This window comes from Hipposideros armiger, unplaced genomic scaffold, assembly GCF_001890085.2.
Source record: "Hipposideros armiger isolate ML-2016 unplaced genomic scaffold, ASM189008v1 scaffold_24, whole genome shotgun sequence".
In the NCBI taxonomy this organism is placed as follows: Eukaryota; Metazoa; Chordata; class Mammalia; order Chiroptera; family Hipposideridae; genus Hipposideros; species Hipposideros armiger.
The window spans coordinates 1,050,386-1,075,803 of record NW_017731374.1 but is presented as its reverse complement, the minus strand read 5'-3'; the positions used below and the strand labels follow the sequence as shown (position 1 = coordinate 1,075,803).

General features: G+C 42.8%; 1 protein-coding gene across 1 annotated transcript in view; it reads right to left on the bottom strand.

Moving 5' to 3' along the window:
• Positions 1–25,418, bottom strand: part of ZNF462 (zinc finger protein 462) — a 131,873-nt gene that overhangs the window by 15,926 nt on the left and 90,529 nt on the right. The window contains exons 9-11 of the mRNA XM_019635821.1: positions 17,563–17,830; positions 15,319–15,455; positions 5,861–6,084 (exon numbers count right to left, since the gene is read on the bottom strand). Of these exons, the coding sequence (XP_019491366.1) occupies positions 5,861–6,084; positions 15,319–15,455; positions 17,563–17,830 (629 nt within the window). The remainder of the gene's footprint in view (positions 1–5,860; positions 6,085–15,318; positions 15,456–17,562; positions 17,831–25,418) is intronic.

Here is a 25,418-nt window from a genome sequence, read left to right as displayed (position 1 = left end):
AGGGAGGGAGGAGAATAGGAGGAGGAGGAGGAAGGGAGGGATTGAAATAGTAGAATGTCTTTTAGAAAGTCTAGTGAGATCAAAACAAGACAGGAAGTTAAAAGATGAAAAAAATAACAATCTAAAGAGTCTGCACTGTTTACTTTAGATTCCAAGAAATAACAAGTGCTTCCTTGTTCACCAGCACAAAGATAAAGGTCTAGGAAGACAAGATGCAGTGTGTTCCCTTGGCTTCTGAGGATAAAGATGGCAGTGTAAGTCCAGTGCACTTGAGAATTTGGTTCTTAAAAGGAATCGTATATTTGACTTCAAGGACCCTTCCTGCTGTTACCAGTATTTTGTCCAGTTCATGAACGATACAGTCTGACATCTTTAGAGACATTTCTGAGGTTTACAAGCTTTGCAGGCAGAATTGAGAAGTCCAGTTTTGACTATCCAGTTCTGTTTAATAAAATCCTGACTGCAAATACATCCTCCAGTGTCTTTTACAATAGTTTCTTCTACAGATTCTTTCCGCCACACAAAATCACCTAAAGCTACTCGTGGAAGAATGTAAAGAGTGATGCACTCAGCAGCTAGTCTTACTGGAGAGGAAAAAAAAAAGTAAACCTTAGCTTAGAACCAATTGCTAAGTCCATTGCACATTTTACTTTTGGCAGTTTCCACATTAATCTGGACCTTGGGCATCTTGTAGATTTATCTGTTCCCAGGGTCAACGTTATAGATAAAAGGCTGCAGGAAATTAACATTTACTGAGGACCTACTGTGTGTCAGGTCCTGGGAAACTTGCATCTTTTAGGTACTGAGGTATATGTATGTTCCTTACTATAAAATTCATCTTTTTTTTTTTAATTGGGGAATTGGGGGAAGGGGAACAGATAAGTTGCTGTCCTTTTGTTCTTCAGTTTAGTTGTGGAGGACGTTGCTTCATGGCCCAAGTTGGCACCATCACTGCGCTCTTCCCGGGCGAGGCACATCAGTCGCCGGCTTCTGGACAGCCACTCACTGCGGCTGCTGGCCACTCACGCTGGCTGCTGGCTACATACAGTGGCCCATGGCAACCCACTGCTACAGGGGCTGCAGCCTACTCCGTCGCTGGCGACTCACGGCAGCCCAGCTCCAGGTTGAGCTGTTATTCAGCATCTTAGCTGTGGAGGGCAGTGTCACTGACCCTCATATGTGGGATCCGAACCGGGGCCCTCTGGCATCCCAAGCCAGCTCTCAACCAACGCGCCACTCGGCCAGCCAAAATTCATCTATTTTTTTAAATTCATCTACTTTAAATGAACAGTTCAATGAATTTTAGTAAATTTATGCATTTGTGCAACCCTCAACACAATCCAGTTTAAGAACCCTTCTATCACTCTAAGAAGTTCCCTCATACACTCTTCAATCAATCCTTACTCCCAATCTCCAGCCCCAACCAACCTCTGATTTGCTTTGTCTTCACGGTTTTAGCTTTTCTAGAAATTTCATATAAATGGAATCATACAACATGAAGTATTTTGTGTCTGGCTTCTGTCCACTCAACATGATCTTTTAAAGGTTTATCCATGTTGTTACATGCATCAGTAGCCCATTTCTTTTTATTGATAAGCAGTATTTATTCCACTGTATGGAGATATATATATATATATATATACCACACTTTGTTTAGCCATCAACTTTTTGCGGCAGTAGAATTGCTGGGTCAGATGCTAAGTGTATGTTTAACTTTTAAACAAACTGCCAAAATGATCCAAAGTGGACATGACATTTTATATTCTCACCAGCACTGTATGAGATTTCCAGTTTCTCCACACCCTTGCCAACTATTTAACACTGTCAGTCTTCTTAATTTTAGCCATTCTAGTGGCTGGGCAGTGATAGTTTACTGTTGTTTTAACTTGCATTTCCTTAATGATGAGTCTCAATCAGCATCTTTTCATGTGATCATTTGCCATTTATATATCCTCATGAGTAAAGTGTCTATTCAAATTTTTCTCTCATTTTAAGTTGAATTACCTTATTATTATTGAGTTGTAAAAGTTCTTTATATAGCTCTTTGTTGGATAATTACTCTGCAAATAGTTGCTTCCAATCTGTTGCTTGCCTTTTCTTTTAATGGTGTCTTCTGAAGAGCAAAAATTTAATTTTGATGGCATCTAATTTATTGATTTTTTTTTCTTTTAATGTCCATAGCTTTTGTATTGTATCTAAGAAATTTTTCCCTAACCGAAGGGAAATTTTCTAATATTTTTCCAGAAGTTTTATTTTTTTATTATTATTTTTTTTAGCTGAGCCATCCTGCCACCTATTGGCATCTCAGCTCAGGCCGGGAATCAAACCGGCGACCCTGTTGCTCAGAGCTCACACTCTTGAGCCAGAAGTTTTATACTTTTAGCTGATATGTTGAGGTTTATGATCTATTTTGATTTAATTTTTGTGTTGGGAGTGACATAAAGGTAAATAGTCATTATTTTGCGTATGGAAGTCCAATTGTTCTATCACTATTTATTGAAAAACTATCCTTTCTTTATTGCCTTAGCACCTGTGATGCAAATCAACTGACCACATATCTGAAGGTTTATTCTGGACTTTTTCTTCTGCACCAATAATCCACGCTCTGTCCTTATGCCAATACCTCACGCCCTTGATTGCTGTAGCTTTATAGTAAGTTTTGAAACGAGGAAAGGTGAGACCTAGATTTCGTTGTTTCCACACTGTTTAGGCTATTCTAGGTCCTTTGCATTTCTATATATATTTTCATATCAGTCTGTCAATTTCTGCCAAAGAAAAAAGCCTACCGAGATTTTGATGGAGATTACATTGAATCTGTAGATCAATTTGGGAAGAATTACCAATATCGAGTCTTCTAATCCATGAATATGGTATACACTGCATTAACTTAGTTCTTTTACTTCTCTCAGCAATATTTTGTCATTTTCAGTATACAACTTTCACAGCTCTTGTGTTAAAATTTATTCTTAAATATTTTATTTCTTTAATGTATTGTAAACAAAATTGATCCTTTTAAAATTTCATTTTTTGTACTTTCCATGACTAGTATATAGAAATGTAATTGATTTTTATATATTGATCTTATATCTTGCAACTTTGTTAAACTTACTAATATTCTAGTAGATTTTTTAGTAGATTATTTAGGATTTTCTACTTACAAAGATTATATTGGCTGTGAACAAAAACTGTTCATTTCTTTCTTTCCAGTTCTTATGTCTTTAATTTCTTGTTCTTGCTTTATGGTCCTTGACTTTTGCATTTGAATTATTAGCAAACTTCTCTTAAGTACCTTGTACACTGACCTGGCTATACCCTTCTCATGAATGCTGAAATCAAGTTTTTGTATATCCTTTATACCCTGATGAATGACCCTTTTTAACTGGTGCATAATGGCACTGCCTATCAGTCAAAAGTTTAGTTTCAGCAGCACTACCATCTTTGTTGATAAAGTAGTGCTTGGATAATTACTTCAAAAATTCAAACTGCATTTTGGTACTCAGCATTTAGAAAACAAGCAATTGAAAACGGGAAAAAGAAAGTGCTCCTATCAGTAATAAGCATGAGTCTCATAAATGTAACAATTGAGACAAAGATGAAAATCATTAGGAGTGCTGAAAGTGGCAATTCTATAGCCTCAATTAGGTGCTTGCTGGACTTAATAAGCTGGTCAACCATGAGAAAATGAAAGAACATATCTTGGCATAGTGAAAATATAACACCCAAGATGTGTCTAAGCGCAAGGTATAATAAGTGATTTCATAATATAGCTTAGGTCTCCAGGAACATAACTTCCTTTTGATAGGTATAACTGTTGTTATCCTTGAGGACAAATCAATTCACGAATAGACCGAAGAACAGAGTGAGTCTCAAAATGTGGGAAATACCAGGAGTTCATGTAACCTTACAAAACCTCTGGGAAAGGTCTAAAGATTTCCATGTCGAAATCAGAAAACAGACAAAGACATGTAAGTAACTTGCTGAAGCTGCACAGTAACTAGTGGAGACAAGATTCAAACCCAGGTCTGTTTGGCTCCGAAAAGCTCCAAGTCCGGCCCTATTTTCCTGAGCAGCCCATTTTCCTGATGCATATCCGGAAGCCCCAGCCTGCCACGCCTGCTCAGGAAGCCTCTGGCTCTGCTTCGGCACAGTTTCTAATCTTCTCTGGATTTCCCCAGTGACTCACAAGCCACAGCGCAACAACTGGGGAGGAATTGACCTTCCTGGTTTGCTCAGTCCCAAAATACAAGCCTGAAGGCTTGAACAAGATAACAAAAAGATCTGAGGTGGTCACATAAATACGATACATGTACATGAATGCAGAGAGCTTGCTTTGAAATGGATGAGTGATTTTCCTTTGAATGTGGGGGCAAAAATGCCCAGGGAGTTTGAATAGGAAAGGATATAAAAGTTTTTAAGGGAGGTAATTCAGGCTTTTCTTCTCTGCTTTCATTTTTGGGCAGACACATTAGAAAATGAATGTGTTCCAAAGCAGGCACGTTACCATAAATTCAGTAAATGGAGGATGGGTGGTAAAGCTCAGCCTTCTCTCTCAGCACCCCTCAGAAAAATTTCAACCCTTGGGTGCAGATGATTCAAACTAAAGTAATTATAACTTGGGTTTGTAAGGCTAGAGAAGAGGGCCTGTAGTTTCCACTGAGAGGACACAGAGCAAGGAAAACAACAACAATTAACTATCAAAAGTGCTTTTCATTTTGCCTTAAGTAAACACTTACTAGATGTTTTGGATTTGTTGGTTAATTAGAAAGCATTTCAATAGGCTCATACCACCCCCCACTCCCTACCCCCCCACATTGGGCAATACCAGAAACAATCATCTCAATTGCCCAAAATAAGAAACTATGAAAAATGAGGAAGCTTCCTAGATGATTTTACCCTACAATCAGATCTTTGGAAGAGAATTTTTCCCACAAACCTTTTATTATGTCCTGTACTAATCTGTTCTTCATCAATCCCCCTCCTCAAATAAAATACATTTTTTACAGTCCTTATATTATTGAGACATGAATAGCGATGCCTTGGAAAATCTTCGTAGTTAACAAAGTATTGGAAGCAACCTATACAATTGAGGGACATGGTGACACGGCCATCAGATAGAACAGAAGCTGGCAAATATGGGTCCACACCTGTTGCCTGTGTTTATAAATCAAGTTTTATTGGAACATAACCATGCCCATTCATTTATGTCTTGTCTATGGTGGCTTTCTTGCTACAAGGGCAGAGTTAAGTACAGTAATACCTCAGTTTGCGAGCATAATTCATTCTGGAAACCAACTACTCGTATTACAAGTCATTGCTCATTTACCAAGTTAAACTGTATTATTACTCATAATGGCAAAAACCGCTATTACTTTTGCACCAACCTAATAAAAATGTTTGCTCGTCTTGTGGAACAATGACAAACCAAGTTACTTGCAATCCATGGTTTTACTGTAGTTGCTACGAGGACCATTTGGCCTACAAAGTCTAAAATAGTTACCCTCTGGCCTTTTAAAATCATATGGAAAAATACACCAAGTCATGTATAGCATTAGCACAATTATGCAAAACAAAGGAAAGTGGGTATAGAAGAGACAAAAAAATGTTAGGAGGTTGGGATTTGGGTGGTAGCATTATGGGTGATAATCCTTATTGTCATCAATGTGTTCCAATTTTTAAAAATTGACCTTCTGTTTCTTTGATAATAGAAAAAAACCCTGAACCTTATTTTAAACATTATTTTAGTTCATGTCTCTGTCATGCGCATGGTGGGCGTGACTAAATTCAGCTCTCCTGCCCTGCTCTGGCCCTTTCCACAGGTAAGCCTAGGGTGGGAGGCAGGAAGTCCCAGGCAACTAACTACCTTATGCTCGTCCCGAAGGTGGCTGTCCAGTTCCTCTGTGTGCTTGGTCTCATAGTAGCAGAGCTGGCATTTGTAAGGTTTCAGTTCATTGTGCTTTTCTATGTGTTGCTGGAGGCTCTCGTCACTGGAGCAGGTGAAGGTACACTTATCACAGCGGAAAACTACTCCTTGCAAGTATTTTGACAGTTTGGAACGGCACACTTCAATGGGGACGACTCGCTCTTCTGTGGAGACAAATTGAATAGCAAGATGGGAATTTTTACTGATGATCAGCAGACGTTCTTTCTTTAGAACATGAGAAGAAACTCACCCATTCAATTTTGCAACTTCCTATGTGTTTGGGTCCATGAACTGTACACACACACACACACACACACACGATAGCCTCTTCCAAGCCCCAAACAACATATTCCTCTGGTACAAGTCAGTGTTTTTAGGGCCAAAGCTCGTTGTGTACTTAATACTCAGACTCATCTATAAATAGGGGTGGGCAGGCTGAAAGGTGCTTGCTAATTAATTCCTGAATGGAGGTGACTAAAGGAGGGGAGAATGGAAGTGGCTGCTGCTTGGACCAACATTAATGATTATCAATAGCAACCATTAGCACTTCCTATTTTCTCATCAAGTGTTACTTAGGCTAGACTTACAGGTGTCTTGAAGGGGGAAGGAAACTGACATTCCCCAAGCACCTTTGTGCCACCACTGTATACCTTGCTAGCAACTCGATTAAGGCTGGAGTTCCTTCCATTTTTACAAATTAGTAAAGTGAGGAACAGAGCTCTTAAGTCACTCTCCAAAGGTCACAGACAGTGGCCGAGCTGAGATCTGTGTCCCTGTCTGTCCAACAGCAAACCCATTATTTCCCACCATTTCCAATTCCATTCCTGTTCCCCCTTCCAAAATGTTTTCAAGGAGACTGTTTTAGTTTTCCTGACACCAAGGGAGTCTCTAATAAATAGCAAATCTAAAAATAAAGAAACCGATACTCTTTCATTCATGAAAATCCCAACTTTTTTTTTTAATTAAAAAAAATGTTTTTAAAATTCGTTTCAGGTGTACAAAACAATGTACTCGACATTTAAACCCCTCAGAGTGATAACCCCTCCCCCAGTCTACTATCCCTCTGACATCATATACAGCTGTTACAATTCCATTGACTATATTGAAAACTCCAACTCTTAAACTATGAAGACTGTACAAATGAAAAGGCTGCAGGCACCATTCAGGAGGAGAAGGCGGTAGTGTGGGAGAAATGGTGGATTTGTGCCTTTTCAATCTGGAATCTGATTGTCAGGGGGGTAAAAACAAAAGAGGGAGTGGATTTGGGTGCATTTCCCATTAACATACCAAGTGCTGTAGGGCTGGAAGCCTGTGCTTGTTTATTTTGCACTCTCTCACCCTTGTGTTTAGCTGCTCAAATTAAATTTCACACCAGTCTGCCCAGAGTATCGGCGCACGCGCCAGAGATCCATAACTGGGATAAAATTAAAATCTGAGCTATTTATGCAAGGATCAAATATAGCGTGTGCTTTCACGCTGTGTCTGGATTCCAGGAGGCTCTCTGAAAGTTTACAAATGGACGCACACAACATATACTTATATTATTTAGAAACGGCAATGTATTATTAAGTCAAGAAAGCCTGATTTATTCTCAGAGTCACTGAGCGGCAATGTTTCCCAAGCATCAGGATTTTGTGCGCTGGTGCCACTCACTTGGTGAGCCCTCCCTTTGTTGTTGGCCTGTGTTGGGCCCCTGGGGATCTTCCCCCCCACCCAACGTCATGCCTTAGTCTCAGCCATCACAATCTCACTGCAGGGCAGTCACTGCCTTGGGAGTCCTTGAATGAGGCGATTAATTGGCCAGCAAAAGAGCTGGGCAGAGGGAGCGTGGAAGGTGGTGTCTGCAACTTACTCCCCCTGGAGCTCTAATGCATATGTTATTTTCCCTGTACAAAGAGTCCGTCGCTTATTTAGAAATATAAATATTTTTAAACCAAAGTATAGCAGACAGCTAAGAAACACATGATTCTAATGTAATCCACACATTTTCTTAGAATAGCAAATGTTTAACAGTCTTCCAACCATTCAGTTCCATGGTTTGGTATCAAAGGAGGAAAAAATGCTTTGGGTAAACCAGGGAGCCCTAAGAAAGCCCAAGCTGCGATGTTCTGCTCCTCTAACCCAGGGGTTCTCAGGAGTAGCACCTATTGACATGTTGGGGTCAGATCATTTCTTATGGTGGGTGGGCTGTCCTGTGCATCGCTGGGTGTTTATCAGCGTCCCTGGTCTTCATGCACCAGACGCCAGTGGCACCTCCTTCCTCCCGTTGTGACAACCCAAAACGCCTTCAGGCAAATGTACCCTGAAGAAGCAGGATCCACCCTGGGCTGAGAACCACTGCTCTAAGCCAAGCGCCAAGTATGAACTCCTGCTGCTCTGGGGAAGACACCTGTGGACACGAACCACGAGCAAGCTGATTCCCAGCAAGAGACAGGGATACAGGCTGGACCAGGGGGACCCGCCCTCACACACCGAGGGAACGCTTTTCCAACTCGGGGGTTCATAGAAAGGGTTGACATGAACTTTGCTGGCACCTTCCTTGAGACTGCCCCTCCTCTTGGTCGCTCTTTGTTCCTCGTTTATATTTTGTCATTTCTACTGCTTCCACTTGCGTTCTTCAGCTCAGGCCTGGGCCGGGTGCCCTGGTTCTGTGGACCTCAGTAGAGATGGACAACAGCTGGGTGTAATTTTCCATATCATGTCATCTCAAACACCTCCAAGACAGTCATGTAAGCCCCCTCCAGGCTTCACGTCTCCCCCATAAATTACCGGTTCTTTTCGAACTTGTTTTTTATAGGTCTCCTTTTCCACTCCTCTACCACTTTAGTTTTCTTTGCAGTTTCCAATTTCACTATGTGTGTCTAAATGAATTTTACACAGTCCCGAGCACTCAGAATAATACCTTGCAGTTTAAAAATAATAATTAATGTGAACGACCGCTGCGATTTCTTAAGTGCTCACTCCGTTTCAACCACACTTAGGTGCTCTACCCTCACAGCTACTTTTTCTTCCCCTAACACTCTGTGAAGTCAGTTTTATTACCTTCAGTTTTTTGATATGGAAACTGAGAACTGGTCTGTTAAGTGACTTCCTCAAAGTCCCTCTGTTAGATCAATGACCTGGGAGCACGGGTCTCCTGACCTTGGCCTTCCTGCTTCACCTCTGAAAAGAACAGGGCACATCCAATCTGCGTGCAGCGTATTTATAAGCCTTTTTTCCCCTAATAGTTTAAAAGTATAAAAAAACCTAGGCATCATAGGCAACAATTTCTAACTGAATTTCTTTTGAATATCTTCTGGATTTGAGAGAAGGTCAGTTCCCTGCTTCCTTACTCTGAAATGTAAGACCTCCCGTTTCCAAACTAAGACATTACCAGTGTCTCAAGACTCTTAGCTACATGGACTTTTACTAAGATACTAATTTTAGAAAAACGTTCCCTTTTTCTCGTTTCTAAAAACATGGCTACCATGACCAAGATACAACACAAGACAGACTCTGAAAGGCAGGCAAATGACCAACAGCGTTTTCTGAATGAGGTTATTCATTATTGAGGCAAGTGAAGGACGTCAAGTTGGAACCTGGAATCCTTCCAGGTATGGCCTGAGCCCTGTGTTGGCTACAGAAGCTCAGCGCTCAGGGCTCTTTTTTCTATGAGGGCAGCGACAACTGTGGGTCTTTCTTGACTTCACACCTCTCAAAATTACCTTGGGTAAGAAATCAAAGCCTGAATCATGCTCATTGTGACTCAGCTCCCACCACTGGCTGCAAAAATATTATGACTTCAGCAGTTTGACTCTACGGGAGAGCGTGTCTTGCATCTCCTCCTACGGCGCTCAGTGCTGCAGCTGGACGTAAAACCCAAGAGGCTGTACCTCAGAGTAACGACCCCCTGAAGCACGTGAGTACTAAGGTCCAACTAGGGCCGAGAAGTACGTGCCGTCGAGCTCCTGGGGCATTCTGGGGAAGAATCTGCAGAATTACAACTACAAAGTGGGGTCACTTCTGCTCAACATGGCAAAAACCATATCCCTGTGGAGTCCAGCATCACCAAGTAAAAATTCCTCCTGAAAGGCAGACCCTAACACGCGTGGGTTTCCTCCCACAGCGTGCCAAGTCCAAATGAAGCAGGGAGAGATTTGGAAGTCATTCACTCCAACAAACTTCATATTAAGTGCCCTCCTTGGGCCAAACCAAAGACTCACCCATTACTCTCTCTAGGCCACACAAGTGACAAGGGCTGAGTACTAGAAAGCCATTAAGAAAATAACAATAGATTCTAAAAAAACCAATCATTCGAAAAACATAACCGTAAAAAGGGACACATAAACATCAACACAATAGCTCCTGCTAAGATGTTACTAAGTTTTGATGTGAGCCAGGCTACCAACCCTCAGCCAGAGAGAGCTGAGAACCACACCTCTAATTCTAACAGGTAAACGTATTTGATGGGGATGGAAAGGAACATGTAATTTCACTGAGTAAAATAAAAGATTGGCCATCTCATTGTAGATTCTTTTTCCTCAAGAAAAATGATACTGATTACAGATTAGTTCTGGTCCAAAAAGATGCCCACCTGCAGGGTTTGGTTAAATTCAGCATTTGTCTAAGTATTGGGGTTATCGGCTGGGAAACAGAGACTTTAAGTTAATATGTCAATTGGAGACCAGTACCAGTAATTACATAGCTTCATAATTATAGTGTAAATATTTTGCAAAACAATGCTTCATCCTATAATTCAATCTATGCTAAAATTTTCAGGTTCACTGTAGATACGCAAAGTACAAGACAGGCAAAGCTATGCATGAGGCATCCTGCTTCCAAAGGCGATTAATTCAATGGAAATATATTCACGAAACTATTCCCTTGTTCACTGTCTCCTTTCCCATTAAAGTTCAGGTTCCTTCAGTGTATAAAGCTTGCCTGACGCTTCATGGCTGTGTCCCAAGAGCTTAAAACAATGCTAGCATATAGTAGGTGTTCAATAAATATTTGTTGCGTGAATGAAAACCCATCATAAGTACTACTACCAACTTTCTCCTTGAAACAAAAGCCTTTGGGCTTAATGTTTCCCTCAGGGCCAACCTCACCAAGTGCTGGTCCGACCTAAGTTCCTCAAAGAGATGGGTCTCCCATTCCTTTGTTCCAATCTTTGCTAAATGAGTATTTGTTGGGTATTTCATCAGTCCCGTGGCTTCCCATCTGTCCACTGAGTAAAGTTCAAACTTCCACGTTAGTATCCAAGCCCTCCCTAGTTTGGCCAGAACATACCCTTCCAGCCTTGCCTCCTGTTCCCTGCAGGACCACCTCAGAACAATCTAAAGCCACTCTGTAAACCTGCCTTTCTTATTCTACACACCTGAGTGGTTTGTTCAATTCCCCACACCCCATGTAGTGCATCCAATAGTGTCTCCTAGAAAAGTGTCCCCACCTAGAGCCTTAGAATGTGACCTCATTGGGACATAAGGTCTTTGCAGATGTAATTAGTTAAGATGAGGCCACACTGGATTAGGGCAGGCCCTAAATCCAAGGATTGATGATCTGATAAGAGGAGGGACACAGAGACCCACACAGCGAAGAAGGCCTGCGCAGACGAGGCAGAGATTGCAACGGTGCAGCTACAAGGCAAGAAATGGCAGGGAATGTCGGAGTCAACCAGAAGCTACGAGGAGCCAAGGAAGGGTTCTCTTCTAGCGCTTAGAGGAGCCCTTAGAGGGAGCAGCCTGCTGACACCGTGATTTCAGACATCTAGGCTCCGCCATAGTGAGACAATTCATTTGAGTTGTTTTAAGCCACCCAGGAAGCTAATGTAACCCACCTTAAGTCTTCTCTGCCTGTTGAAATGTTATCATGGCTCAACTTTCCCCCACAACCTTTCTCAATCCCAAACAGAAATATATCTTTCACTGTGAATCTCCCAAACACTTAACAGTCATTATCTTACACATACTTATGCACATACTTCATTTCCTTGAGGAGGGCAGATGCTGGGTCTTATCTAACCCCATCTTACCTAAAGAAAGAACCCAGCATAGCATGGCATGTAACAAGCAAATAACGAAGGCTCGCTGAATGCACGAACTAACAGTACACTCTCTTTGGCCCCAGCCAACAGAAATCCATGAGTATTTCTCATTCAGGCTTCTCACGAGTGAAATGGATTCTCTTTCCTTTCCTCTTTAAATATATCCATTTGTCTGGACAAAAAGCAAAGGAAACTCTATTCTTCTAAGCAGTAGCTCAGTCTCAGGGCCAGTTCAGTAGATGTTTTTCTTGCCTTTCATCCCAAGTATTTTAATTAACTAAGGCCTTAGAAGGAGCTCTTCCTGCAGGCCCTAGAGACCAACGATGTTTATTCAGAGCCAGGAGGGCACAGGTGCAGAGAGAGCTGCATCTTGTTACTTTGAGACCAGCTCCAATGCAAAATTGTAAGGCAGACACCCAAGCCTGTCTCTTGACTTGTCAAGACCAGCTCCCCGCTGAGCAGCCATTTTGAGTTGAGATGGACACCAAAGCCAGGCCAGGACACAGATGGCAGACACGGCTGTCCTGAAGCACCCTGCCATCTGTGCTTCAGCGGGCCTCGTTTCTGACCTCCAGCCCCACAGATAATTCCACCTCCAGGCCCAGCGACAACAGCCGCTAGATCTCTCAACAGAATGACACCAACCACCTTCCCAAGGGTGCGACAGTGATACCTGGTGGTTAAAGGGGGCTGTGGGTCAGACAAGCCTGGGTTCAGATCCCTGCTGGCTTACTTAGGAGTCATTTTACCTTAAGTAAGGTGCTCAGTCTTTCTGAACCTGGCTTTGCCCTTGTTATCAGGGATCACCTTAATACCCACCACAAAGGGTTTTGTGAGAATCCCATAAAATGACATCTGGAAAACACGTAGTACAGCACCTGCTACCTAATAAGCATTCAGTAACAGTAAGCACTGTTATTATTGTTAATGTTGCCATTATCACTACCAATCCTCAAACGCTCAACGTTCATTCCAGACTGTGCGCCTTCTGACCCCAATGAGGACACTATTTATATACACAGATGCCTCTTTCAATATAAATGACCTCTACAAATAAGTGGAAGAGCCTGTATGGACCCAGTGACAGGCTATACGATGGACGGGTCAGGGGATCAGAGGACTGGGGTTGACTCATAGCTTCCCTGCTTACCGGTTGGGTGACTTGGGTTAAACTACTGCAGCTCTCATGGGCCCTGTGGGACTTACCACTGCATTTATGGAGGGAACAATACGCACTTTATCATACACGGTCCCCTTTAGGAGAACCCACTGGAGACATTCCTTTCAGGCTTCAGAGTCTAGGATTCCTGAAAATTTCCTGAACAAAATTTCAAAAATCTAACTAGCACTCTACATCCAACTGATGCTTTTTTCTTCTCTCCTATAGTAAGCAGGAATCTCAGGGCCAAATTTGCACCCCACCGCTAACACATGCACAGCACCTCTTGGCTTACACTGAGGGCCCAACTCTTGGTGAGCTTTGTCATACTTCCAGGGGATCTTTCAACTGGTTTCTCCTTATTTTGCATGTGCCCCAATTTCCTCCTTTTCTTCAGTCCTATAGCTCTGTATGAATATCTTTAAGACACCTTAAATCCTTTGTGAAATGACCCCAAAGAATTACACGAAATTAAAGAAAAAGTCATTTCTCTCAGCCTCAGGTTTCATGTACGTAAAACAGGACTATAAGTAACAGAATTATCCTTCACGTGTTGTTCAAAGATGAAGCGACTGTGTGTGTGTAAGCAGCACTTTGTCACGTGTCGTGCTCTAAGGGTGAGTTCGCAGCATCAGTGTTGAATCGCTCTTTGCCGTTTCCTTTCTTGGATTCCCAGCTCAGGGAAGGAAAGTCATAGAGCTCATTAGGCAGCAAAGCTCTGATCCTGCCAGGCAGCAATATGGGAAAAGAGAGGGACCCAACACAGAAGTGAGGCCTCAACGTTTCCGTGTGCTCGGCAGCAACACTACTCATGGCCTCTCCCCAAGCTGTGAGGAGGCATGGAGCCACCGCAACACATGGGCCTGGGGATCAGAAGCCAGGTGACTGAGGCAGAACACCAGGTGGAACCACCCCGGGCCAAGAACGCCTGCCTACACATTCCTGCCCTGCTCCTCGCAGCCTGCAGGTGGACCTTCCAGCCAGCGGCGACCTCACATCTCACTAGAGGGCCACGCGGAGGAGGGGAGTCTGCCCATGCTCCATGATAAGCCTGCTGCCGAGTTTGCTGCAGATATGGCTACAATGTCCCAAAACGCACAGGCCAAAGGCAATGACTCTGGGGCAACTTTGAAAATGCCCTCAAATATCCAGCATTTCTGAGCGCGTGGCATCTCAGCAGGACAGCAGAAGACACTCATTGCTTTTGAGGCACATGTGACAAACACTGCAAAAGTCTCCAAGGTTAGAGGCCAAGGAAGAGGAAGAAAAGATGGGAAGAAGGGGACGAAGGAAGGAGAGATGGAAAGCTCAGTAGATGGAGATAGCAGGAGATTGGCAATGGGTGTTCTAGAAATCGTTTTCCATCCACCTCCGGCTTGAATCTTTTCGGGACAAAGTAGTTTTTTACATAAACATATTGTTCCTTTCAATGCAGAGGAAGCCTGTTGTTTAACAGTGTTTTAACTGGCCAAGAAAAAACTCAACTCAAAGAAAAACCAAAGAGGACTTTAAAAGAAGGCTCCCCGTTTATCAATAGGAAGCAACATTCATAAAATACCCAATACGCATCCACTAGGAAACACACCAGACACGTTACATGTCATTTCACAGGCATTATTCGTCATCTTTTTTTTACAGATGCGAGAGAGGTTCAGCACAGGAGGCTGTAAAAGCCAGGATTTAAATCCAGAGCCTATGGGTGCTTCTAATATGTATCAGGTGACTTTTATTTTTAAGAATTTTCTCTCTTCATCCATTTCAAGGGAAATTCTATTCTGCTTTGGAAGTCATCCTTTTGGTCTTCCTCCAAAGAGCTGCTTACAACACATAGCTCTCCGCATTTTAGAATGAGTCTTCAGCCACCCATTCTCTTTCTCACTCACTCCTTCTTAGGAAGGCTGTGAGGGCAGAGGACTGGGAACATCAACATCCCACACGCTGGGAAGCTGCGAAGCCGGCAGAAGTGCTCACCACAGAATCCATCACCTCTGCCTCCCTCCAGGTAGAGGAAATCCTCTCGGCAGGAAGATGTTTTTATCCTGTTGACTGTCACTGTGGTTATCACTGTGATGTCTTGCCTGGAGATAAGGTGAGGAACCAGGGACCAGGGCCAAGGTGCCACTGCCACCTCGAGAGCGCATCCCGAGAACGCCACCCGAGAACGCCACCCGTGCCACCCGCCCCCTGCACGCCAGCAAAACCGCGCCAGGAAGTTACCTCGATGCAGCACGATGTGGTCAATCATGTTGCGTTTGTATTTGGTGTGATAGAGGCAGAGGGGACAGCGAAGGTCTTTGGGGCCCTCCTCCGGAACCGCCGAGTGTCCCGCTTCCACGTGCATAGTAAAAGCAGATCTAGGAGAGGGGTGGGGGAGACAGGCCATGAGTGTGGCAAGGGACCATTTCCTCCTACGTCCCCTGCCCAGCACCCTGCTACACAGCTTCCGGGTGTGACAGCCCTGCTCCAGGGGCCCAAACCATGGTTGTTAATCATGTTTGCTGACCACGAGTTCCTTGGGCACTCATCCAGTAACTGAACACTGTCGTGCCGTCGTCACCCCTTTTTGGACATTTTGCCACTTGGCTGGGTTCAGGGCTTGGTAGTATTAAAAGAAGTAGATTCCCCCAAACACTTCATTCTTTTTTTTTTTTTAAGTATAGTTTGTATACATATATTGGTTATGCTAGTTTTAGGTGTATAATGTAGTGATCCGATATTTTTATATCTTACATTGCAATTACGCCACTAATTCTAGGAATCACCTGTCACCATGCAAACTTATCACATTATAATTGACTATATTTCCCTTCATGTTTTCCGCACCCCCCACCCCCCACCCCTTCCCTTCTGGCAATCACCCCTTTAGTCTCTGTTTCTGTAAGTCTGCCAAACATTTTATTCTTGAAAATTAGACATTGCCTATTAAAAATATGACAGCAAAATCCCCACGAGAACATCCTTCTCATCATGCTTGGAAGGAGGGACTATTTTTAAGCTGATTTACCTGGGTCACTCTTCACAGGTAAGGAGGGGAGGGCAAGTTGGTCAGGAAGTCATGGCGGTTGACAATCAGGTAATCTAACCTCAGAGCTGCTGTACAGCTAGAAGGCAGAGAGGTCCTGTTGCCTTTCCCTGCATCCTGCTCCACACTTCAAAATGTAAAAAAGCCATAAACGGCTCATAAAAGTGGATGGAACCAAGGGCTTCCTGGGCAAGGCCTCCTTCTTATTAACCCAAGTGTTTCTCTCTGGGGAAATCGGTACACCTGCCATTGGGCCCTTGTTATCTGGGTCCTTCTCTCAGCTCTAAGGTCACATACATATTTATCTGAAAAACAACTGAGCCAAATTAACAGTCACAGATCTAACACATCTTCCACCACATCCCAGCAACTAAGGTGTTGGTGGCAAAGACACTTGTTCTTCCAATTCATGTTTTCCTTTGGGCATGAAGCCTACTTTTGCTGGCTTCTCGGTGTGGAGTGGCCTTAAGGCTCAGATCTTGACTGTAGTAGGAGCAAATGATAATAGCTTTCTATCTGAAACATAGCATCTGATATTATTATTTTTACCTTTTTATCTATATTATAACAATTAGTAGTGTTCCCTTGTGCCAAACACTACTTTAAGTGCTTTAGCTACTCCTCACATGAGCCCTGTGAGGTAGGTGCTATTATTATCTTTATTTTACAGATAAGAAACTAGAGACACAGAGAGGTTTAGTGACTTGTCCAAAGTCACACAGCCAGTGAGTGGCCAAACTGGGATTCAAACCCCGTTGGGCTCCACATTCTACACTCGTAACCACTGACCTAAATGGTACCTCACAGGATGAGATTAAATCATAGGAGTTTAGGTTAAATGACAGGAAACACTGCATTCTTTGAGTTCATCGATTCAGTCATACACAGGAGCAAGGGAGACTTTGGAGTCTCTTTTTCTAGATTGGAACCATGTCTCTACGATTGCTCACGCTTGGTTTTCACAGTGTTGGAGTCTTGATTCTCTGGGTTTCACTCAATAATATGATCTTAAGGAAAGAGACTGTTCTACAAGGGTAGCAGGGAAGTCGCTCTTTCTGGATGTGCTCTCTCCCTTGACTTTGTTTTCCAGAACATATTTTTTTTCCCCAAAAGACAGTGCTCTGAAGGGAAAATATTCATTGCTTTATGCACTGGGTCAAGGAAATCCTTTCCTGTGATCTGATCTCACATTGCTCAGACGCCTATTTCCTCTGATTTTTAAACTTCTTTGTTCTGACACAGCTCTCCATCCCTTCCACAACCCCCAAAGCAGTCTTCTGGAACTAGCTTCTTTATGTCAAGACTGGATCCCATCCCTGCATCATCCTATGGCCAGGCCTCCCCGGAGCTCCGGGTAGGAGAGCATGAGGAAAGAGTGTGGTGAGGGGCGGAGCAGGTGCAGCCACCTTGTTTTTTGAGGCTGTTCTTCAAGCACTTACTTAAAGCCTGTGTAAAAGGAGCAGTCTTTGCACTTGAAGAGCTTCTTCCCGCCATGCTTGTCCCTGTAATGACGCCTGATGCTCTGGATGTAGCCCGAGGAGAATTCACAGAATTCACAGTGGAGAACAGCTTCGGTTTTCTGCTCAGCGCCTCCAGCAGCTCCAGAAAGAGGCACAGGGCTGACACGGCTGTTGTTCCTCGCCAGAGCAGCGGACTGATAGTGGTTCAACTGCTGCTGAACATCTGGAGGCTCTGAGTAGGACGAGTCTGTGGACAGATGGGGGGAAATGACACCGGACACAGTGGCGTTTTGACACTTGAAACCCCTGACATTCGTTTCGCGTACTTTTTTTTTTTTTGGGGGGGTGGCTACGAGCCCATCTTTCACCTTCATTTGCATTCTACAACACGTATCTGGGGGAAGGCAGGTAGGAAGTATCACTTCTTTTAGTCCGACTTTGAGGGCTCACAGCATTTAAAAATAAAATTCTGAGGTTAAAGGTTTCAAAGTGGAGGAAGAAAGTAAACTGCTTTTTTTTTTTTTAAAGGAAATTGCAACGCGGCAACAGGCTGCTACAGAATACCAGCCCTTGTAGGTGAGATAAATAAACCCGCATAATGTACCCAGGAGTCGACATAAGAAGAGAAAGTAGATGATGCAATATCTCCTCCTTTGCAGCCCAGAATGATTCAAGCCAACCAAAAAAAAAAAAAAAAAGAGAAAGTTCTTTAACAGAAATGCTCAAACACATGGCACTCCCAAATATAAAAATGTTTTATGCCTTCACCGTTAAGTGATTTACATTTTAAAATATAAAAAATCCAATAGTGTTCTCCTGGAATGGATGTTTCAAGCTTAGTCAGCATTAAGATGGAGATGTATTCATAAATCCCATTAAAATGAAATTCCAAACAAGTTTCCCTGAATGGCATTTTAAAGTTCACAATTCGGAGGAAAATGTCGGAAATGGCAGGCACCAGTCTCAACCCTGAGAAGCTTCGCTGGCATGGGGTGGAGAAACAGGATCTGGATGGGAGGAGGAGAAACCTGAGTTTCTTCTTTACATTAAGAAAAAAAATTTTTTTAGATAGAGGGAACATAAAAGAAAGGTCTTGACCCATTCCCCAACACACTGCTTTGAATGTTGAGGTTAGGAATTTAACATTGTCCTGTGTAACCTACAGCTGCCTGTGAATAACACAGATAAAGTCCATGAATACCACACAGATGAATTTTAGTGTAACTTCCCTTGAAAAGAAAACAAAAGGCTCTTTTCTTAAGCTTTTCAAAAAGCAGGGGGGAAAGGAGATAGAACTGTACCAGCCTCCTCCCGATTTGATGGACACTTAATTTTCCAAAGCACAAATCCCCCAGGCACAACATAGAGGAATTCTGTAAAAACCCCTATTTGAGGAAACTAGCACCGTCCATTCCGTAGACCTCTTCGACAAGAAAATCAAGATCAGAGCAGCCTCTCTTACTGGGGGGGACCACCTCCTGCCTTCAAAATGCTAAAACACTGTCCTTTCTCCGTTTTCCTCCTTCCCCTCCTCAATTCGTATTCCTCAAGATGGAGAAAAACCCCACTGGAAATTGTAAACAAACCTGCCACACACAAAAATATAAAACAAAAGGAAACTTGAACAATACCTCTGAGCCTCGCTGGGTTCATTACCAGGTGTAAAGTGAAGACAAAGAAAGAAAGGAAGGACACAACTGAATTCATTCTACCCGATTCTTTTATTTCTTCTTCCTTTATTCCTCGACCCTGGCTGATGAACCCACTCAGGATCACAATAATGCAATTGTCAACTTCTCATGCTTTATTTCAATAGCAGGTTTGTTTACCATTTCATGGATTGTTCCGGGATGGTTTCTATTTAAGCTCTCAAGACTAGTTTCTGCTTAACACGCACGCACAATGAAGCACAAAACACACTCAGCTTCTCTTGTGAACACAGGCTTGAGCTACAGGTTGCACTGCCTCACCAGCATCCCCAACAGGTCCCTCAGCAGTGCTGGTCCTGGTTTCTTCTTAGCTCTTCAAAATATAAATTCCGTGACCAACAAGGCCAAAGCCAGGTCCTGCTGCCCACGAGCTGTCCACTCTCCACAAATCTACCCAGAGAACAAAAAACAATGTCCCCAGGAATGGTCCTCTGCTCTATTAAGCAGCCTAACTCCTTTCAAGATACAGTACCCACCTCAGTGAGTCCCACAGGTTAGCACTGGCTGGTAGTGATCTCGGACACAAGGCACCTGACAGCTTCCATCCCTTTATAGCAAAATTATAAAGTGGCTCCTAAGCAGGTGATAAGCCAGGTAACTTTGTCTCCCCCTCCCTTCAGCCTACCTCCAACCTGACACATGCACTCATCTCTTAGGTAGATTCCCCCCCCCTCCAAAAGAAGGGTCCTCCTTTAACTTAACACATTTTTCTTGTCTCTAAGGTTGATTGCATACTATTCCATTCATCTAAAAAAATGAATTCTAAATTTTAACTCCAGTATTTATATGTTATATGAAACCTGATGAAATCAAGGTGCAAGCAGTGAGGAACGCATTCCAAGAAAGGCAGGCTCCTCACCCTCCTCAATGGCAATGCAACAGGACAGCTGTATGTAGTCACTGTCTAAATTCCCTTTTTTCTGGTTAAAATCAGGTGGACAGGTTTATTTACAAAAATCACCAAATCCCACCACCTAAGGATACATTTGCAATAATGCCCAGCTTACAACTTTTGGGGTCTTGTTAGAGCTTTACTTTCTGATCTGGTGCCAAGACACGTTCTCTTTCTTCCTCTCTCACTTGGAGTTTGTGAATAGTGAACAATTTTGGCACTTTGGGCACTGCAGTGACAACGATGGGAGCGTATATGATCCCGCCGATCTTAAAAAAGCCCACTTGCTAAGATGCTTAAAATTCTAGTTTGTTCACCAAGCACAGTCTGAAGAGCAGGAAGAGGGTTGTTTGGTGGCCAGGTTAGAAGACAAGCAGACTGTGAGGGATAACGGGCATGTGACCTAAGTTACAGATCATTATCATTAAGACTCTTTTCTTCCACCCTGAGCTTAAGGAAGGGAAAGTGAAAACACTCAGTGCTTGAAGAGCCAGACTAGTGGTCAGGGGGGAATAACAGTAGTGGAAACACAAGAGCGTGAATCCAGTGCGAAAAACTCTGTACCCAACTGCAGGTTCCACAGTTCCACCTCTATCCCTGTACAGCCAGTAATATCTACAAGGGGACCCACAGCAAAGACGAGGTTGGTCCATCCATTCCTAACGCAGCCCTAAGGACATCAGTCTCAGAAGAGGCATTCCTCTCTGACTTGTGGCATTATTTATGGGCAACACTGAAGAAACTAAATTAGAATCACAGCGATAAAACGCATTTAATGTAGTTATGTGTAGTTCCAGATTGGGTCAATTATCTGTGATCAGAAAATAACTAGATTTTGTAAAATCAGGATCAAACTAGACTTTTAGCACGGATGGTCACAGAGCTTACAGGCGTTTACAGGCGTGGGTGTGGAATCCACTGAGCAGCCAGCAGTTAATTTTCACAACTATGGTGTGCAGTGTGGGTTCTCATCCCAGTTTTACCGATGAGGTAGCTTAGGCCGAGAGCGGTTGGTCACACAGGTACTAAGAGGCAAAAGCAAAGGTTGAACAAAGATCTATCTGACTCTAAAGTCTGAGTCTTGTCTATTAGATATCTGTACTCAGTGGTGACCTCTGGGGTCCCGTGATGCAAGTCAGAAGAGTGAGAAATCATATCTGAGTGTTCAATAGGCAATAAACACACAGCAGAGAGGAGAGAAGGCGGCAGAACGGCTGAAACAGTGGAGGAAATAACATTAGAATAGATAGAAAAGATGACAGAACAGACAGAAAATAACATTAAACCGAGTACGACAGAAAACACTAAAAAAAGCATTTCAGAGCACATGGGGGAAAATAATCAAGTAAGGTTCGTGAGAAAAGAAAAAGAATACTCAAAATTTTTAAATGCTTTATATAAAAAAAAAACGGCGGGGGGACACCACACAGGAGACATTTCTACAAGCAGGCGAGCATTGGAAATACCCAGAACTGGAAATCCGCCTGCCCAAATGGCATGCTGTAGGTAGATGCTTGATAAATTGCCCTCACAAATAAATTGCCCTCTAAAATTCCTCAGTTGGGATTTGGCTGGGAAAAGAAAGGTACACAAGTGGGAGGTGGGTACATTTAGGTGGCTCTTAGCTCAGGATTTCAAACCAGGGGAAGGGCTGAGTTCCGAATGTGGTCTCCTATCCCTCTCATTTAGTCCTGTCCCCTGGAGAAATGGGAAATTTCTTGCTCTAATTCCAGCTCCCCAGAATAAGTATCAGTTTGAGGGTTGTTGTTTTTTCTTTCTTTTTATTCCAGAAATTAGCCAGCACAAAAACAATCATAGGGAATTTGACTTTACAAAGACAAATGACAAACAAGTGAACTCTGGAAGAACAGTAAGCATGACAGAATGAAGCTTTCTTGAATATGCTGATTCTACAAACATTTAGTCAACACCCTCTTGATCGCCAGGCCATGCGCTGGCTCTGCGATCTCCAAGTCACAGAAGATAGGAGAGGTGCCTGCTAGGAGCTCAGATCTACTAGGGCAGAGAGAAGAGCAGAGCTACGTATGAAAATACAGGCCATCTCCACGTCGAGCAAACTTACTCCAATGACTGAAGGAATAAAAGAAGCCAAGAGAACAAATGAACAGTAACGGGAGAGTTTAACTATTGCAAGATTAAGGCAGAGTGAGAATCAATTGGGCAGTAAATTGTGGGAGCCGCAGAGGACAGTCCCCTTGTACACTGAGTGATCCCAAAAGGAAGCCATCCAGGAGGATCAATTCTCAATTTTCTGCAGGGTATGAGTGAAGGTGAAAAAGGAGCAGAAGTGTCTCGGTGCTAGCAACCACATAATTATATGTGAGCTGGACTTTTGTGCAGACTTGGGAGAGAGGCTCTTTGGTCAGCATGAATCAAGCACCAGGAGAGAAATAAGAGACAAAGGATTTTAGGCAAGCAAATTTTAGAGGTGGCCAGAGGGCAAATGATTAAATTACACCCATTCACTCAGCAAATATGTACTGAACATTGAAGTCAATGTCCCATCCCCTGCTCTGGGACAGTAGGACTTGGTCCCTGCCCTCAAGCAACTCACTGTTTCAGACAGACATGTAAATAACTGATTGTTATACAGTGCAAAAAAGAAAAGTCTTAATAGAGGCATCTATTAAGTGGAGAAGAAAGCAATATCAGCAGCACTTGGTGACAGATGGAATCTGGACGTGAGGGAGACGGAGGACGTCAAAAGAACCTTGAGTATCCATTAATAAATGTAACTAGTATTAGTGTGTTAATGAAATCAACACTAGACATGAAGATGTGTAAATGTTCAATTCACCATACCTCTACCCTAAGCCATAAAATGTTAAATAGCTGCACTCTAGAGGGTGTGAGTGAAGGTGAAAAAGCAGAACTACATTCTTATCATGATGAAAAACAAAGTGACTTAATTCCTATAGGGAAAAGAAATAAAGATCAGAGGATGAATCCGAACCAAAAAAACAAAAAACAAAACAAAACAAAAAAAACGTACATCAGAGGGTGGGATAGATTGCATAAGGGAGAATTATTTAATATCTTCAAGTTCTAAAATAGCACAGGAAGTTCAAAATAATGCATGGACTGTAACTTTCTTCAGAAAAGTAGGTGAGTTGGCAACTAAAGGTTGGTGGTATAAGGAACCGGAAGTAGAATATTACCTGTGGATAATTTAACCGTTAAGTATTATAAATAGCCAAAGTATGGGGGGTGGGGATGGGACCCAAATATGCTGGAAATACAGTCTATTATTTCTAGTTGAGAAATTGTAGAAAATTTGAGAAAGGCACACTAATAATGACAAGAGAGCAGCTAAAGACATACTTCAGTTACTAGCCAGGAGACTTTTGGAATGGCATGCAACTTCCATCACACAACTGCCAGTAAACTTACACATGTGGGAGAGTGACCCAGGCCATCTACAGTGACAAGATAGAGAACCCTGCTGCAAAGAGTAGCCCAGTGAGCTCTGAGACGATCTGAATCTTCATCTAAAGCTGAAAAACTTTCAAGCTTTATGTCTGACAGACTCCTCAAACTCAACAAGCTGAAAACTGACATAATCTTTGCCCACACATCTCCTTTTGTGTTCTAAATGTTAGTGAATGGCTCACCACTTTGTTCAAGCTCAAACTGTGAGATTCTTCCTTGGAAATGTCAGACGTCGTCTGTGGCAGCACACTTGGCCAGGTACCATGTCTTAGAGACATGTCATGGCCCCCTCCCATCACTTCCTTTCCAGTGCCCTGCCTTCCCTTCCCATTGTTCATTCAGGTCCCCATATTCTAGAAGGGCAATTCTAACAGCCTCCTATCTGGTCTCCCTTCCTCTGAGATCTATTCTAATTTGGCCAGTATCCACACACAATCATATACCACTTACATGATTATGCCTCAGTGCTCAAGGATTGAAGTCTCTTTTCCTTACCTCGATATATACAGTTCTTCAGTCTGGTCCCTGTCCATGTCTCCAGCCTCACACTTCTAGCTAGTTCTCGATTCATTGCACACTCTTCATATCTCATCATTGGGAGTCCTGGATCAGGGCTACCCGGTCTTCTTCTTCTTCTTTTGGTCTGGGAAATTCCTCCCCGCCCTTCAAAATTCAGCTGAAATGTCACCTGTTCCGTGAAGCTTTCCCCCAACAATCCAGGCAGACCTCTGCTCTCCTCCGTGCCTTCGCAACACATACACATCGTGATTCTCGCCCTGATCTCACTGCACCTCACGTTAGATGCACACGTTTTCTTAAGCAACCTCCACCACCATGTCCAAATCAATGCCTTCGACCTTAAAACATCCCGATCAAAGAAGACAGTGTCTGGACTGATGCTGAGGGTCACTCTCAAGCAGGCCCATTCATTTCTGCTTCTAGCAGTTGAGTGAATGCCAACTGGAATCAGTTTTATTTGCTCCCCAAGTTCTTTGTGCCAGTTCTATTTGTTACTGAGCTTATTCAGTTTAATTAATAGTATCTACATTGAGGAAATATAGGCATAAAAAAGTGTCATTTCTATGAAAGCTATGGTGAATGCTTTGAAAAGACTTGATAAAGTCAAGTTGCTAAAAAAAATTACTGTCAAATGATGTTTTGGCAAGACCAACAGTAAGAGATTGAGGAGAACATAAAAATCTAGAAGGACTCTGCTCTAAGACGGTTCCACAAATGTCTGAACTATCATTCCACTTAAAAAAGTAGCATAAGATGCAATGTAGGTGATTGTGGTTTATGCAAGAGGGTAAATGGGGGAATCCAATTAAAAGACCCAAACCCAAATACACAGGCTTGACCCTACATCACAATCCTGGTGAATGAATGGGTTTAGATTTTTTCAGTAAAAATAAAATGCTTAAAGGTCTTTTTAAAAGGATTCCCTGCCTTAAAAAACTTCCCAATATAAATGAGAAACTGTAGATCTTGACTGTATCAAAGAATAGTTTCTACTGTGGCTACCATTTTATATTATATTAATTTTTATATTATATTAATTTTATATTAATTCAGAAAATATTTACTGAGAACCTTCTATGTGCCAGGCACCTCTCAGCACGTGGGATACATCTGCGAAAAAAACCTACAAGGACCCTTGCTCCTGTGGAGCTTACGTTTTAGATGGACAGGAACAGTGCCTTATGTGCTTAGATGGCCAAAGACTCATGGTTCTTTCACAAAGAAAGGTACTGGAAAAAATGTTTGCAGAACTAGGTTTGTGGACA